This window comes from Falco punctatus (genome assembly GCF_963210335.1).
Source record: "Falco punctatus genome assembly, chromosome: 2".
In the NCBI taxonomy this organism is placed as follows: Eukaryota; Metazoa; Chordata; class Aves; order Falconiformes; family Falconidae; genus Falco; species Falco punctatus.
In genome coordinates, this window is record NC_137581.1 from 71,631,475 (window position 1) to 71,647,838 (window position 16,364).

A 16,364-nucleotide genomic window follows, 5' to 3' on the forward strand; every position below is an offset into this window, starting at 1 on the left:
GGAAGGGTAGCAGGGTGTCATGTCATACCTACTAAAAAAGAGCTCAGCTTCCAAACGTGCAGATTATTATTTTTAACACCATAATTGTAACTACAGCACTGCAGAGTAGGTTGGTCTTTTTACCTCAGGTTTGCAGAAGGAAAAATCTGCGATACAGAGGGAAGGACTAATTTGCTGAGGAACATGAAAAACCCACCTCACATTTAGGATCAGGGCAAGAAACAGCAATTTCAGCTTCTCACCCCAAACCACCAAACTATACAGACGAGGGGACCAAACCACCGAAGCACCCTGCACACGTCCCCTCTCCTCCGCGAGCCCAGCAGCCCCCAACAGTGTCACTCTGCCGAGCGACATTACAATTCCTCCCAAGTCCACACACAATCGCGCCCGCGCTGGGTGTTCCACAGAAATGAACACACTCGCACATCTCAGAGTTCATCCACCGACAAGCGGGGCTGGCTTGTTCGGGGTTTTTCCCCCCGAACGGCGCACGAAGCGGGGAGATGCCGACAGCCGCGGCCCTTCGGCCCCGCCACCGGCCCCGGGAGCCCCGCCGCCGCCGGCCCGCTCCGCTCCGCGCCCCGCCGCCTGCGAGGCCGCGCCGGGTGCCGGCGGCCCGGCCGAGCCCCAGCGAGCTCCGGCCGGCGGCGCCCGGGAGGTAACGGGAGGAGAGGGCGGCGGGGGGGTCAGGCGGCGCGGCAGCCCCGGGCTCGGCCGGGCCGCGCACACCCGCGGAGGCGGCCGCCGGCAGCCAGAGGGGGAAGCGGCGGGGGGGAGCGCGTCCCCGGGGAAATAAAAGTTTTCAGGCGGAAAGGGCAGCGCTCGGCGCCCCGCGTAGCTCGGCCGCCGCCCGCCGAGGTAGCGGCGGCTTGATGCGAGGGGAGGGATGGGGAACGGGTGGCTGTGACCCGCCAGGCGGCAGCCCCAGCCCCGGCCGGGCCCCCCCGCTACTCACCATGTTGACTTCGGAAACCATGTCGATGCTGGCGATGTCGATGTTCATCCCCACGCAGACGGGCGGACCTGCGGGCAGACGAGACCCGTTACCCGCCTCCGCTCCGAGACCTGGCGGCGAGAGGGACCGCGGCAGCGGGGGCGCCGGGAGCCGGCTGCGCCGTGCGGGAACGCCGGCAGCCCCGGGGAGAGCAGGGGGGGAGCCCGGGCAGGGCGACTCACCTCCGAAATCCGGCCGGAGGCGGATGTCGTAGCCCTTCAACAATTTATCCACAGTTTCTTTCACGAAGGACATGTTGCCGGGATCGTTCACACTGTGGGAGCGAGAGAGACCGGGGGTGTCGGGCGGGGGAGGCAGAGGACGGGGTGCGGGGGGCCGGGGGCGACGGCGGGAGCGGGGGGGCGGGGGGGAGCGCATCAGCTTGCTCCCCTGGCCAAACGCATCCCGCGCCGCCGCCGCCGGGGCACGCTGGCTCCTACCTCTGGGCGCAGCAGACCACGGCCACCAGGACGGGAGCGGAGAAGATCCCGAAGATCCTGCCTCCCCCAAAGCCCCACATCCCTCCGCTCCGCGATCCCGCCGCGCAGCAGCAGCCGCCACCGCCGCCGCCGCGATCCGGCTGCCCCGGCTGCCGCTGAAGAAGAGGCGGGGGCGGCAGTCCCCGTTCTCCCCCCCTCCCTCGCCCTCCCCCCCCAGAATATCCCAAACACCGCTGCCCGGCCCGCGGGAGCCGTCCGTGCACCCGCTGCGCCCACCCCGCGGCCCGACGCCGCCGAGCCCAGGAGGAAGCCGCCCTCCGCCGGAGCCCGGCCGCCGGCTTCCCCCGCGCCCGCCGTCCCCGCACGCCCTGCCGCCTTCCCGGGAGCGGGAGGGGAGGGGAGGGGAATGGAGGGGGCCGCCGTCCCTCCGGCGGAGAGCCCGAGGAGGGGCACCGAGCGGAGCGGGGCTGGCCGGGGCCGGCGGCAGGGGGCGGTGGCTCCCCGGGCACCGCCTCGGGGCACGCCCGCCCCGCCGGCCACCGCACCGGCCCCGCGGCATCCGCCCTGAGGCGGGGGTGCCCCCTGGCAGCCGGCTCCTTTTCTTCGGGAGCACCGAGGGATCCCCGGCGTGGGCGCGGGGCTGCGGGGTCGGCGCCGGCCGCCGGGACGCCCCTGGAGCCGGGTGGGAGGGGGCTGCCCGGGGCCGGGCCGGGTGAGGGGGCGCGGGCCCGGCCTCAGCCCCGGTGCGGGACGCCCTGCCCGGCCCCTCGGCCTGCGGCGTGCGGGGCCGCCTGCCCCTTGGGCGTCCCGGGAGCGGTGCCCAGGGTGCGGGAGCCGGGCCGGGGCCTCGCCCTGACCCCCGCAGGGCCCGGGGCCGGTGCGGCGGGGTGGGTGTGCAGGTGCCCGCGGCTCCCTTCAGCCGTGCCTGTGGGGACGCCGTCAGCACAGACCTAGTGGCCGTGTTGTGCCAGGCGAAACCTGCCCGGGCTTCGAAGCGTAGCTAGCGGGGCGTGTTACCTGGGCCGGTGGGGACGGGACACTGCACTGGTGCCCAAGGGGTGCTCCTGCTCCGGGAGCGGTCTCGGCTCTCTGTTGTGTTGCCCCTGAGCTTCTGGGTGCGCTTAACTTAGTGTGAAACATTGGCTGGGGTAGAGACAGCACGGTTGTTACTATTGTTAACCTCCTTCCAGGTTAATTAGTCCTTTCAGCAGGACTAATTGGCATGGAAACAAGCACGCTGGCTTGGCTATGTTGCCTTTGGTTCCAGAGCCAGCTCCCTCTCAGTGCCAGAGCTCTTCACCATGCTCTACCCAACACACCCTTAGCCACCTCCTGGTTCTGGTTACATTGCTATCACTGGCCGCTGTGCCGTCACAAAGCACAACGTTTCACCAGTCAACGGAGAAAAGCAGTGTCTTTTTACACATTTGTTGTCTTACCACCTGTTTCTCCTTCTATATATCCTCTTCCCTTAGAGAAACTACTGGCAAAAGGTTGGATGCTTGGGGAATGCTGTGGTGTGGTTTACAGGTGAGAAAGCACGGATGGCCTTTCACCGCTCCTCAACAAAGTATTGAAAAGAAAGATGAGCACAATCCTTGGCAAACGTCCTGACCTTGTTGCTGTTGCAGTTAATAATGAAGCTTCAAATAAAATAAGGATCAGGCTCAGTTTTAAAAACAATGTAAATCCCTGTAAGTAATGAGGAAAAATGTAGAAAAACTGAGTGTTGCCAAGTCTTGTAATTTCAAGTCTTCCAATATTTGGATTTTTTAGTAGTGCCATATTTACTATGATTATAAAGTAAGTGAAAATCTTAGCTTTCCTTTAAAAACTAATAAGGCTTATGATGAAAGCTTGAGAATTGTGACATGAAGCATATGTGAGTCAAGGGCTCAAAAATGAAAAGTCAAATAAATACATACATCTATGTAGCTATAGATATATTTAAAAGTTATTTTAGGGGTCTGGATCCTGATTTTTTTCAGTGCTATGGATGGCAGTATTGAAGACTTCTTTCAAAGATTTCAGAGAAAGTGAACTTGGGGAAGGGTACCAACTCAGTTCTCTCCCCCTAAGTGCTGAAAGTATTAACGCTGAAGATAATATTTCTTATGAAGAATTTAACGTGGTTTAAAAGTGCATTTAAGCACTAATAAGTTTTCTTAAATAGATTGTTGGTTTTATAACAGAAATAAAATATTTTAGAGAACACTATTTCTGATTAATGCGCTATGCTGGTACTTTGGAAACACATCTGAGGTAGGAATGAATCAACAGTGCTGTAAAGTCTGTCAAATTTTATCACTTCATTTAAGTATTTGTCTTCTTGATCTTTCAGAGCAATCGTTTCCATTTATTTGTGGATGGTTTAAAGATAATCAAGGTTGGAGCTGATGGGACAAGAAAGTAGTTAGGGGGTTATGGAGCATTTATTCCTTGGGACTCTGGATTTAATTAGGCTTAGCAGCAACTGAAAGATGTTAAAAATTATAAATGATCAATGCATTTCATGAAAGAGAAAAATATCTTGACTTCTCAGTGATGTGGCATTTACAGTGAAAATGGCACTTCATTTTTTGTCCACAGGAAAAGACTCAGAACAAAGCTGTTGTGACAACAGTCTGGAGGTAAGACACAGAAAAGTCCTGCACAATGAAGAGTGCTTATGAAAATAATGGAAGCAAAGACTTTTGGGGAGCCATTTAATGTGGCCAATAGGAAGAAAAATGGGCACAGAAATAGACTCCTTGTTCTGCTCCAAAATTAGCCGCTATGACTTTTCTCCTGGAATTAGGCTCCTAAACATTCAATTCAAAAAGCAAACAGATTATTTCAAGGAATGGCAGGAAGGAGTCTGGGCACTTCACTAAAGCAAAGCACCCAGTTAGAACCTGCAGATTCTCCATCCAGCAAAATCCCAGGGATGTATCCCCGGAGATCAGCCCAGACTACAGGACATCAGGGTAAGGTTTTCTTCTCTATTGTTTGAAATGTTCCGTTTTTCAGCAAATAGTTAAGTCATGGAGAGAGGGAAAGAGTTAACATGACTCTGTGGCCTAGTGTTTGGCTTTTATCTTTGAAGTACTGTTATTTCATAAATAACCCAGTAATTCATGAATTAATTACTGGATAAAATAAATCAGTGTTCAATGGTGTAAGGGAAAGAACCCGATTCTCTGCTCTCTTTAGGTGGCTTTGTCATTGCTCATTCTCACTCTTGCTCTTTTTCTAACAGTCTTTCTGTCCCACTAAAATTATCCCTGTAAAAGATGAGGCTTTGAATGTTTTAGTTCAGGGACTAAATTTCATGACTGTTTCTACTACTTTGGTGAATGTTCTAGCTTCTGGGCCACTGGACAGTTAAGACGGATGCTGCTGATCAAATTTTGTTCAATAATATAAGCACGGTGATATTCTTTTCTTCCTTAGCATTGCCAATAAATGATTTTAAAGGCCACCTCAAAAATGGGAAAGTCTGAACTGCAAAGGCAAGCATTATGTGTGAAGAAGCAAAAGGACTGCCCTTGGATCGATGAAAATACATGTGGAAGAATACACCTGCCAAGCCTACACATGAAAGAAGCCCTTGCAGTGAGCGGGGATTCATTGGCTATGTCTGAGTTAGCAAGCACTGAGGCTGGTCTGTAGAGCAAAACTGCAGTTGCTGAGGACCTGATATCCACTCCATATGCATTTTGGTGTTTTTTTCCCCCTTAGGAAATGTTCTAATCTGGTCCCATAGAGACTAGATGCTCATTAGCGGTTGGACCACATTCATATGCCACTGAGGTGTATCTTCCACCATAGTTTTGTGTGGAAGGAATTGAGTTCACGTACTCTGAGACTGCTCTGAGATGCGAACCAAAGCACAGTCAGTGGGAATGCTCAAATGATTCACTTCACAAACACAGTCCCGATCTGTGCTAAAATGCTATGTAGATGCACCCATCATCTCCTTTCAGAAGGAGCTGGAACAGAGCACACTCAGTCTTTGCTAAAGGACAGAAGTTGTTGAAGACAGTGGGAGTGAAATGAGGAGCCACTCAACATTTTGCAACAAAATCCAGTTTTCTTCATCATTGTCAGTGCTAATGGAGATACAGGAGAGGAGGCAGTGACAGGAGAAGAGGAGAGGTCTGCTCCTAACTGATGCATTTGCAGTACTGCCACTATCAGTCACCAGACTGTAGTAGAAAGACTGGCTTGAGAATCAGGGAAGAAGTATTTTATCACACCATGCAATACATCACTGAGCTCTTGCACTGGGGAGTGGTACTGAGGGTTTACCTGACAAAATGAACATAACCCGACTTAGATGCTGAGGTCAGAATCACTTATCAGAACATTGTCTTTTTCGTTTTCCTCTCTGGCTTGTCCGTCATTTAACTGATTTTGACAAAGAACCAGTCTTATGCTGAAGCAAACTGCAATCACAGGGGGTTCAGACATAGAAAAGAGAGAGAGACAGAAACTAAAACAAAGTGGGAAGAATTTCTGCTACAGCTGAAGTGGCGTCTTCTGAGGAACGCAGGGCATTAATCTTACTAGGCTGAGACCCATGCTGCTGCTTACCTATTCTGCCTTCCAGCAATTTTAATAGCCTGCTGGTTTAACCTGCTGAGAAGGTGTAATTAATAAAACTGGCTGGGAAAAAATCCACAAGAAATTTTCAACTCTTTTTTTTTTTTTTCTTTCCCTTTTCCCCCCCAAGCCTGACTTCTTTTTTACTATATGAAATCGGAGTTCAGGACCATTTTTGCCAAAATACCGTTCAACAGAAATATTAATATTTTCTTCAGAAGGCTCAATTTTCTTACTTTCTGCCCTACAGTGTCTCAGCTAAAGCAGAGTTTTAGATGCTGGGGAGTAGATACGTGGCATCGGGGCTTAGGGAATACTCTGCACGTTGACAGTTTCATACATTGTGTTTTGCCTGTTTAGATAATGAGCAGTGGTTGTTGGACATATGTGAGGAAAAAAATATTATATTTATCTACTATGTATATTTATCAGAAAGTGCATGTAATATATGCTGATGTTGAGTAATACTCAACAGTTTATGCTGAGCTTATAACTGACAATGAGTTTGTACTCATTGTCCCCATTTCTGTCAGGCAGATTGCAAACAGTGTTGCATGAACCTGTTTGCTCTGGTTCCATAATTTTATGGTTTTCATTTAATTATACAGAAATATTAATGTTGTTATGTCAACAGTTCTGATGTGGAGATCTGAATGTTTCAGTAGGCCACGCAAAGAATAAGGTATTAATCAATACCAGTAATGGGGACAAATTTGCCTTTAATAAGAGGCCTGACCCAAATTGTTCTGAACTGCTGTTTGATTTTCATCTGGTTATTTTTCTTAATATTCAAGAAAATAGAACAAAAATTTGCATTATCTGAATGAATTTAAAAGAGTATTCCTGCAATATTCCATTCCCCATGCAGCAAAACCTCTGGATTATGCACACAATGAGTCAGACACATCAAAATAAAAATCCATTGACACTTTGGCAGAGGAAGAAATAATCAAGGCTCTTTATAACTCACATTTTTTCATCATAAAAATTAATGATTATGCACTGGAATAACACAAATACATTAGAGAAGCCTGTGGTGCTTTAGAAGTACTATTCTTTAAGTCTCTGTCCTGATGATTCATAGAATCATTTAGGTTGGAAAAGACCTTTAAAACCATTCAGTCCAACCATTTGTTAACCCAGCACTACCAAGTCCACCACTAAACCATGTCCCTAAGCACCACATCTACATGTCTTTTAAATACCTCCAGGGATGGTGACTCAGCCACCTCCCTGGGCAGCCTGTTCCAATGCTTGACAGCCCTTTTGGTGAAGAAATTTTTCCTAATATCCAATCTAAACCTCCCCTGATGCAACTTGAGGCTGTTTCCTCTTGTCCCATCACTTGTTACTTGGGAGAAGACTCTGACACCCACAAGACAAGTAACAGTTAAGATTATTTTTTTTTGTTTACTGTAACTGCAGTTGAGGAAGAGCTATTTTGCACAGGACTTCTTTTCTGAGAGTTTCTGCTTGAATGTTTTAACCTAAATCCCTTTGTCAGGAGCACATTATTCCTTACAAGCCAGTATGCAGCAGTTACCTTTTTCTTTTAAGGTTAGATGAAAATAGAAGGATATAGCCCATTTATTTGTGTTTTTGAATTTATCAACGTCATGAATTGCATTTGTGATAATTATTGTTTATGCAATTTTTCACTACAGCAGCCAGAATTCCACATCAAGACCCAAGCCTCATTGTGCAGGAGATTATACAGAGTGAAGAAGACAAGCACGAGTTGTTTGAATTGTTTATGTTTAGTATTAGATATATTTAAAGAAAGATCAAGTCAGGATCCTAACTGATGCATCTGTATAAGGACTAGCTAAAACACCGAGAGATGCTGGTTCCTGACATTTTCATCCGAATGTCCCTTTGAATTTTATCAGTGGAAAAGTAGAAAGATAAACACTGGGAGGGAAGAAAGCCATTTATATATGCAAACACTCCCATATAAAACAGGATAAGCAATGAAAAGAAAGTGCAGTGAAATGATTTCTCATCACTCTTGATTTGCTAAGATTAGGAAGAATTCTGGAAGTAATAATCCAGGGTAACAAAGAAAAAGCTATGGGTAGAATACAGTGAAAGTCTGATGTATGTCTTGCTCTTATCCTTTGAGTGGGTTTTTTACTTACGCTAAGGAGTGCCCTTAAGAGGAAACAGTCCATAAAGGATGAGGGGAAAGGAAAGGCTTCATAATGTGGAAGTGTGTTTATACAGAGGCTGTATCCACAGCCCTGCACTGCCAAGACACGGCACTCTGCTGGTGGAAGTGCCTCTTTTTAAATGCATCCTCTTTTCTCGAGGCTGTGCCAGCTAACCCTTTGCTCTCATTCCCCAAACACTGGCATCGAAGCAGCCACGCTTAAGCTCCTAATATACTGATCAGGATCATGGGTCATACTGCATCTATGGAGTAACATGTAAATTAAGCTGGTCGTGTAACTATATTTCTTTGTCACATGCACTGTATATGAAGGGAAATTACTATAAAGGGGAATCATTATTAGGTAGTTACAGAATTTTGTGTATGATGATCTAAAATACTTGTCATTGTGCCTTAGTTTAAAGATTACTTTGTGGCTCAGGAAAATAAATATTTTCAATTAAAACTTAATAATAATTTTTAACATGGTAAAGGGTTAACATTCCATTTACAGATAATAATGTTTTTTAAGTACTTTTTGTTACTCACCTTGTGTCATAAATTGCATATAGTTTTTTGTTTTCTTCAACTGCATTCCTAAAAAGAGAGAAAGAGAGAATATCATTTGCACACCCAGTGTCCATTGACAAAATAAACCATAGTTTGCAACCTTGGAGATTTTCAGGCCATCATTGTAGAATCTAGGAACGGGGGAAAAAAATTCTATAAATTGATTTATTCAACCCCTGATATGACAAGATTGTAATAGTCTTTTGGAAATTTTCGAAGTAGGTTTTTAATTATAGATCCATGGCTCTGTTGCCAAGAAATGAAAAAAGAAAAAAATAATCACTCCTTTTGTGAAAAACACAATGCAACAACATTATTTTGATAAGCTTGTGAATAATTTTCAAAATGTTTCTAATTGATCCAGATGAACATTATCCAATTCAGGTATTTTATTATTTTTTTATAATCCAAACTAAAACAATGCATTGATGTCTAATGCAGTGTATTCAATGTAAAATGAAATACTTTCTCTCTGGATTTTTGAATACTTTTATTTGTGTTTAAACATTGAGGTTCATATGAAAAAGACATTTTGAAAATCAAAATGAAGCTTAAGTCTATATTTTTGAGCTTTTTCAATTGAAATCCACGTGAATTTGCACAATACATTTTGCATTTTTAACTAGAAAAAAGAGAGATTTTTTTCCTGGATTTTTTTTGGACTGTTTCAGAACATGTGGGAACAAAGGGCTCTTCTAAAATAGTGTTACTAATTCAAGGGAGAGCAAGAGGAGATGTTGTCTGAAATGTGTTGGCTTTGTTGTAATCAGCAATAACATACAAGTTTTAGCTAAGTTGTTTCTGAGGAGGCGTGATGAATGTAAAGGACACTCCATAATAAGTATTGATTTGTATCCTAAAATCTGATTTATGTCTCTGTGCATTACTTTACCTGTCTGCTTAGAGAAGTTAAAGAGAAGCAACTAAAAGCCTGGGGTAAGTGATCCTGAGTTTGAATGCATTAAGCTCCACTTACACGGGAAAGGTAGATCCTGGGTTTGGTCCCTGTTCCTGGAGTGGTTGTACATTAAATATGCACCGGCTAAAGGATGTTAACCACTGAGTGTTGTGAGTGCCCGAGTCCCCAGTGCACTGGCTAGGGAGATGTGGGACCTCTCATGTCTCAGATTCCCTTGAAATAGCCAGCCACCTAAAACAGAACTGTTAGGGCTTGGGTTAGATGCCACCATCTAGTCCATTTAAGATGCCCTGAGTTACTTGAGACACTACACAGCGCTGTCAGTTACAACACAGGACCGACGTGATACTCTAATGGAGGGGTAACTGGAGTCTGAGGGGGATCCCTTGGAGCATCCCAGTGGCTTGGGATGCTTGCATATGGGAACTGGGCTGAGCCTCTTGGGTCAGATTCCATCCAAGAGAAGGATCCCCAGCTTTCTATACACAGGCTCCATTAACCGAGTTGACTAGATCTCTGTTGACATAATGGGAGCAACCAGTTCTCATGTAAACACCTACATCCAATCTTCATATGAATCTTACTCCAAACTTCACAATATCTTATGTTCTTTCAATAGTTCTAGGCATCAGGATTCACAAGCCATATTTTTCTGGATCTAGAGCTGATAGTATTACATGCCTTCAACCACACCTGAGCATGCTATTTTGTGGCTTGATTGAACATTCTCAAGCACATTTTTGTCTAGTGTCCACACTTCTCAGTTGTCTGGCCCGCTGTGACTCAGTGTAGGCCTGGGATACTTTCTTGAGCTCAGCAAAGGAAAGAGGAGAGGAGAAAGAGCACAGAAGGGGCATCTGAAGCCTCAACACTGACCCAAATATATCCTCTGACGATAGTCACATATGTCATAATGGTAGAGTCACGTGGGCAATACTGAGATGACAAGATGGCTGGGCTCTTTTCTGAAGTGTCCATGGCCACTTGCTGCAAGGTGCTGGAGCCAGCGCTCTACGTTTGCAGAGGCTGGATAGAGAGTCAGGGAGCGTCCTCAGCCTTCATCTCCCTTTAGGGCTGTGCTGCCAAAGGTAGCCAACGACACCTGACAGACAGATGCAGCTCACCCTGTAACCATGACAACTGGCATGGATTGATAACAAATTAGCTATGGGTGGAAGAGGGCACCACTTCTAAATGAACATGTACAATATAGATTGAAAAAGTGTCTGGTTTCAATCCCCTTACCTAAATATATCCACACCCATAAAATAAAAAGAAACTTGCACTTACTAACAGTTTCTGTTAAGATTTTTATAACAATTTTCAAAAGAGTGCAAAAACATCTTTTATGGCCATGTTGTGTTTATAACTTTTGACGTCTATCAGCAAAAATGCCAATGGTAGGATAGAAATAACTTAGCTTTTTTTTTTTTTTTAAGAGAGATGATAACAGCAAAGGGAGATCAGGAAAACAATTAGGCAAGTGTAACAGGAAATAATCAAACTTAATCTTTTAAATGTTGAAGTATCTACAATGAGCTTTTATTCAGACTGATAATGCACTCCATTTTTTTCTTCTCTTACAAAAATGTAGACACATCTTGATGTTAAAATTCTCTTATTCAGCAGAGTGGTAAAATCCTTTGGTCTCTGCATTGAAAAATGCCTTCTTCTGAATGGGGAGTAAATGGAGTTCATCTCTTACAGAAGTCTCCTACTGCTGCTGTCTGCCTGGCACCAACAGAAGACATGCTTCTGAAAGTATTACAAAAGTAATTTCCCCATCACAAAAGCACCACATTAAAAGTACTTATATTAAAAGCACTTTGTTGTATATGAATACTATTATATAATTGATTATTCCCATTAAAATGCTTTGCATCCTTATCACAACTTTAATAAAAGAACAAAACTGCTTTGAATATTATACATGCTCTTGCCTAGAGCCACTATTAAGCAGAGAGGCTCTGTGTGCAGCCAGGCAGTCGTTGATGGTAAATCAAATGGAGGGCATATGGTTTCAGTATTGCTGCTGGTGGAGTTTTTGTTGCTAGAAAGAGCTAATGTTTTGCATTTAGGTTTATTAAAGTAACAAAAATAGTAACTCATCTTTTCCCCTTTTCTTCCCCCCAACTTTCTTGAAGTCTCACTCAATATAATACAGAAAACCATACCATGAACAACCCATATTAGAATGTTAGGAATTTTCTGAATTGCAAAATAAGAACTTTGTGAGTTTTTTTAAAGCCCACAAATTTCTGGGTGATATCACAGCTCAGAATGTCTCAGGTTGGGATTTCTCCTTGCTGATGCAAGCATCAAAGACTAAATGTGTATGTCTGACCCAGTTATCATGGGCTACTTTAGTAATCAGTGAGGGGGGTGGGGAACCAAGTCCAAAGACTGAAAGGAACTCCAAAGGCCGAAAAAGGCAAAATAGCGCAGATGAATCACCCTCTAGAAGTACCTAACTATGAACATAGCTTATATCTAGCTAGACATCTAACTTCTGGGTATGTAATATTGCATAAAATAAATCCCAACCATGGGGCTTATTAATGGCAAGGAAGGCTAGATCTGTTTCAGTACATTAAGTATATTGCCTCCAAAAGCTTATCAGACCAAGATGTCCTATACGTCTTTAGGTTGGAGCTCCATGAAGGATATCCCTGCTAATGGTAAGTGGACAGCAAAGAAACAGGAAAGCTGCTGGGTTGATGCTATATTTCTGGAATTGCTGGAATCTTTTAAATAAATGTATGTTAAATTATAAGCAACAATCATCACTTTCTGTCACACCTTTAAATCCTACAAGATCATGTAAAAGCAAAAATTAAGTTAAATATCATACTCATTTGAATATAGTCTTAAGGAAAGTGAAATGCAATTGCCGTTTCTGGATTAAGGCCAGAACACAAAGCAATGCTAGTGAATCACAGAATGTTTAACAAGTACTCTCGATGTTATGCATCTAAAAAATGATTCAGCATGAAAATATAGATACAAAGGCTAATATTTATGGCTTGGAAGATAATGCTAACAATAAGAAAGTGAGATATTTCAGATTCTGAAAGCATCTGAACATGGAATGACACTATTGAGAAAAAATACTTTCTTTTTCCATTCTGGAAAGGACTCCTTACACCTCACACAAACCGTTTGCAAACAGAAGGAAAAACAAACATGATGCTAAACTCTTTCTCCACAGGCTTGGAGAATGCACACCTCATTATGTTTGAGCCTTTTTCATTTTGAAGTGAAGAAAATACTTTTGTTTGTTGAGCCAGCATACACAATAGAGACCAAATTAAGCCCATACACCATGGCTTAGGTGCAATAACTATTGGCAGTTAACAGCTAGATGCAAAACCTCAGTGTAAGTCTCCCTCCCTGGAAGCTGCTTCTGGGCTTTTACCTCAAGATTGCTCAATCCATCTTGCAAGCCCTCCCTCCAGAAACTTCAGAAGCAGTGAGGAACCAGCACGAATGAGTCAATAAAATTCCCTTTCCCTTTTCCTAGGAGGTTCAGCCCATGCCAGCCAGGTTAGGTGTTCAAGGGCATCATTGTCACACAGCGTGATAGGCACTAGCGAATTATTTTTAGTACCTAGAAGCCTATCAAGAAAAGTAAGAAAGTACAGACTGAAATGCCAAATGCAAAAATGGGAAGCTGTGTTTAAAGCTCCCAGGATATTATAGACACGATTATTGAATTACCATTGTAGATCTGCTGAAACCTCAGTAAGCAGCAGACGATGGAGGTTTCTGCTATAAATACAAGATTCACATAGCTATCTCTTATTTTTTAAAGTATAAATTAAGTGGATGCAAGCCAAGTTTTCATAAATAATGCCAAAAATGTTTATGTATGAGAAGCTTAAACTATATGGCTCTAGCTGAAATAAATGTTTCAGTGAACATGATTTTAAACATGATTTATTCAAATGTTATGTTAAGTAAGCATTCAATATGCTTTTATGTAATGCTGATGCCCAAGTTACATGTAATTCTGATGACATTATAACATCCTTGATCTTTCATAACCTCTCTAGAAATTCATTTTTTCCCAGCATCAAGCTCCACAAATAGTATGGAAGTGACAATGTCACGTAGTATAAACAGTTACCAGAACAATACTTTTTTGTAGTTTCCAATTCTGTGAGAGCCAGCCAGTCTTGACTCCTTTTGCCATCAGCCAGAGCTGGGAAGTTTAGCATTGCTCAGACACATGCCAGTGAATTAGCAAGTCCACAAACCCGCTTGTTGGCATTAAAAAAGCGAGGTAGGAAGGTTGAATTGAGAATATGTCAAGATGTCGACTCCTGTTTACTCACATTTTAAATAACTTATATTCTTCAAGGTGTCTCGTTCTATTCAGATCCAGTAGGTTCTATTTATTTTAGTCCACATAATTTCTTTTTTTTTTTCTTTTTAATGCATTCGGTTTCCAAATATAAAAAATAATAGACATCGGGAAAGCTATCAAAACACACACAACAGCGGTGCATAAATTTGCCATTATCCTTTGAGTAAAGATCTCAGAGCCACTGCAGATATTTCAGTGAAGGTCCAAGCTCCATGCTCAGCAGATGTCACAAAGGTAAGCAAGTGCCCAGAACAAAGCAGGATCAGTACAGTATTGCAGAAATCTGCAGCCTACCCACATCCTGCAAATTTTGTGCAGTTGTCTTCCATCTCAAAGAGCTTGAGAGCTAGATAAAGGTATAGGAAAGAGCTACAGGGATGATTAGAAGTACAAAATAGCATTGGTAAGAAGAAAGCTACTTAGGCTGAAAGTCTTACGTCTGCAAAGCAGCTGAGGGAGGAGAGAGATGATAGATGTGTATGAAGTCATAGACTGGCTAACTGATTATTTGTTATCGCTCACACTATAAAAAACAAAGGAGCACTCAGATGATCAGGTGGTTGGTTTAAAGCAAGCAATATGAAGTCCTTTTTCACACAATGCATAATTAAATTGTGAAGCTCATTGCCAGAGGAAGCTGTGGAGGTCAAAGTTATAAATGGGCTCAAAAATCCATTAGACAAATGCATGAAAAGGAGCTCTATCAATGGCTATTAAAATCAATGTTGTGAATGCACCCTCTGGCTAAGGAAGTCCATAAACCTCAGACTGCTTGAAACAGAAACGTTGTATCTGGGGAAGAATTGCTTTCTGTCTGTCCTGTTTCTTATGCTCCTCCCAAAGTTGTGCTACTGCCCATCATCAGAGGCAGGAAGGCAACCTAGATGCAGCTTTGGCTTGATTCAGTATGGGAATGTGTATGCTCAGTGTGATCAGAAATACATGCTTCTGGTCTACTGTGACCCAGCAGTGAAATAATTTTCAGATCTTAAACTGTCCTATGGTTTTCATTACTGCACTCTCCACAAATAAATCACTGATTTTGCTTCTCTTCCTTCAGAAATTCATTCAGTAGCATATTTTTAATTTCCGTTCTTTGATCCCCTAAAGCACTTGCATATACACCAGGGCGAAGTTTGCCAGTGTCCCTTCTAACCCTCTTGAGCTATTAGAGGGCTGTTGTAAAATATGTGCCTTTTTTCAGGAAGAAAAAATTTCAGGTGTGGTTAGCGGTCATAAAATCCTGTAGAAATAAACCTCTTTACATCTGTACACTTTTATGGACCACAATATGTGTTCGACAAGTGTATCCATATTATAAAAGACATGAGATTTAGCTCTCAATACAAGGATTGTGCATCTTCGATGTATACTGGAGTGCATTTCAGCTTCAGTGGAAGGAGAAATGAGGACTTAAAACGAAGCCTGCCCTCTCAGCCTCTTCAATTTCTTCTTATTCTTTTAAGTATTTTCAAAATGAAAGTCAATAGTTTGGGTGGAAAAAAAAAATCATGAAGAGTAGTTGATGCCACTTCTGAAAGGCTCATGACTAAGGAGGCCAGCTCTCCCCAGAAGGATTTATGTGTTCCATGCAAAGTTACATGGAGGCAGAAGGGAGCCTTGCGTTTTCATCCTGGCATCCTGGTGGGCACTGTGTGTGTCACTCAGTGACCTGTACTACAAAATGCAGAGGTCACCCTGACCCAACATGATGACAGTTTTGAATGACAGTAGGTGTCGCGAACATGCTCTCTGGTGGGCTCGGTGCTGCTGTGGAACAGCCATGCCATGAGCACATCTATTTGACAGGGCCCATTAGGTACTCCTCAGGTACTTTCACTGCCAAAATTTAAGGTGCCCTTGGTCTTCAAAGGAGCTAGGGTTTCCAAGGATCATTTCTCTGATTTTGTAGGCATCCACAGAAAACAAATACTTCATTTAGTTTTGTTTTAAATATAATTTTCTAAAAAAAATGGAGAGGAGGTCTTTCCATGAAATACACAAGTATTTCAGTTATCTGAAAAAATATCATGAGGAAGAACAATTTCTTGATCCATTCTAAGCCTCGTGAGTGTGTATATTGTTATATGCAAATACAAAATAGGGTTAGGAATCCCCCTGACACACACTTGTACACACAAAACTAGTTTCCAGCTTGTGCATGGAAGATCAATTTTAAGATGATGAAAGCATGTACAGTCAGAGGAAACAATCACCTGGATACCTGGATACATGCATGGTAATACTTTCTCATAGGTTGCTACTGCTTTGTAAGTACGGATCAAAATAATTATTCTAAGTGATATTTAGCTCTTTTGGTTGTTTAGATAGGAAGTCTT

At 43.8% G+C, this 16,364-nt stretch overlaps 1 protein-coding gene across 5 annotated transcripts in view; it reads right to left on the reverse strand.

Moving 5' to 3' along the window:
- GABRB3 (gamma-aminobutyric acid type A receptor subunit beta3) overlaps nt 1-16,364 on the reverse strand; it is a 217,590-nt gene that overhangs the window by 128,226 nt on the left and 73,000 nt on the right. The window contains exons 2-4 of one of the 5 annotated variants that reach the window (XM_080377381.1): nt 8,720-8,767; nt 1,180-1,271; nt 959-1,026 (exon numbers count right to left, since the gene is read on the reverse strand). In XM_080377381.1, the coding sequence (XP_080233507.1) occupies nt 959-1,026; nt 1,180-1,271; nt 8,720-8,767 (208 nt within the window). Of the gene's footprint in view, nt 1-958; nt 1,027-1,179; nt 1,272-1,437; nt 8,814-16,364 lie in introns of those variants that run through there. The other 4 variants (XM_080377380.1, XM_080377379.1, XM_080377382.1 and 1 more) reach the window with 4 other exon arrangements.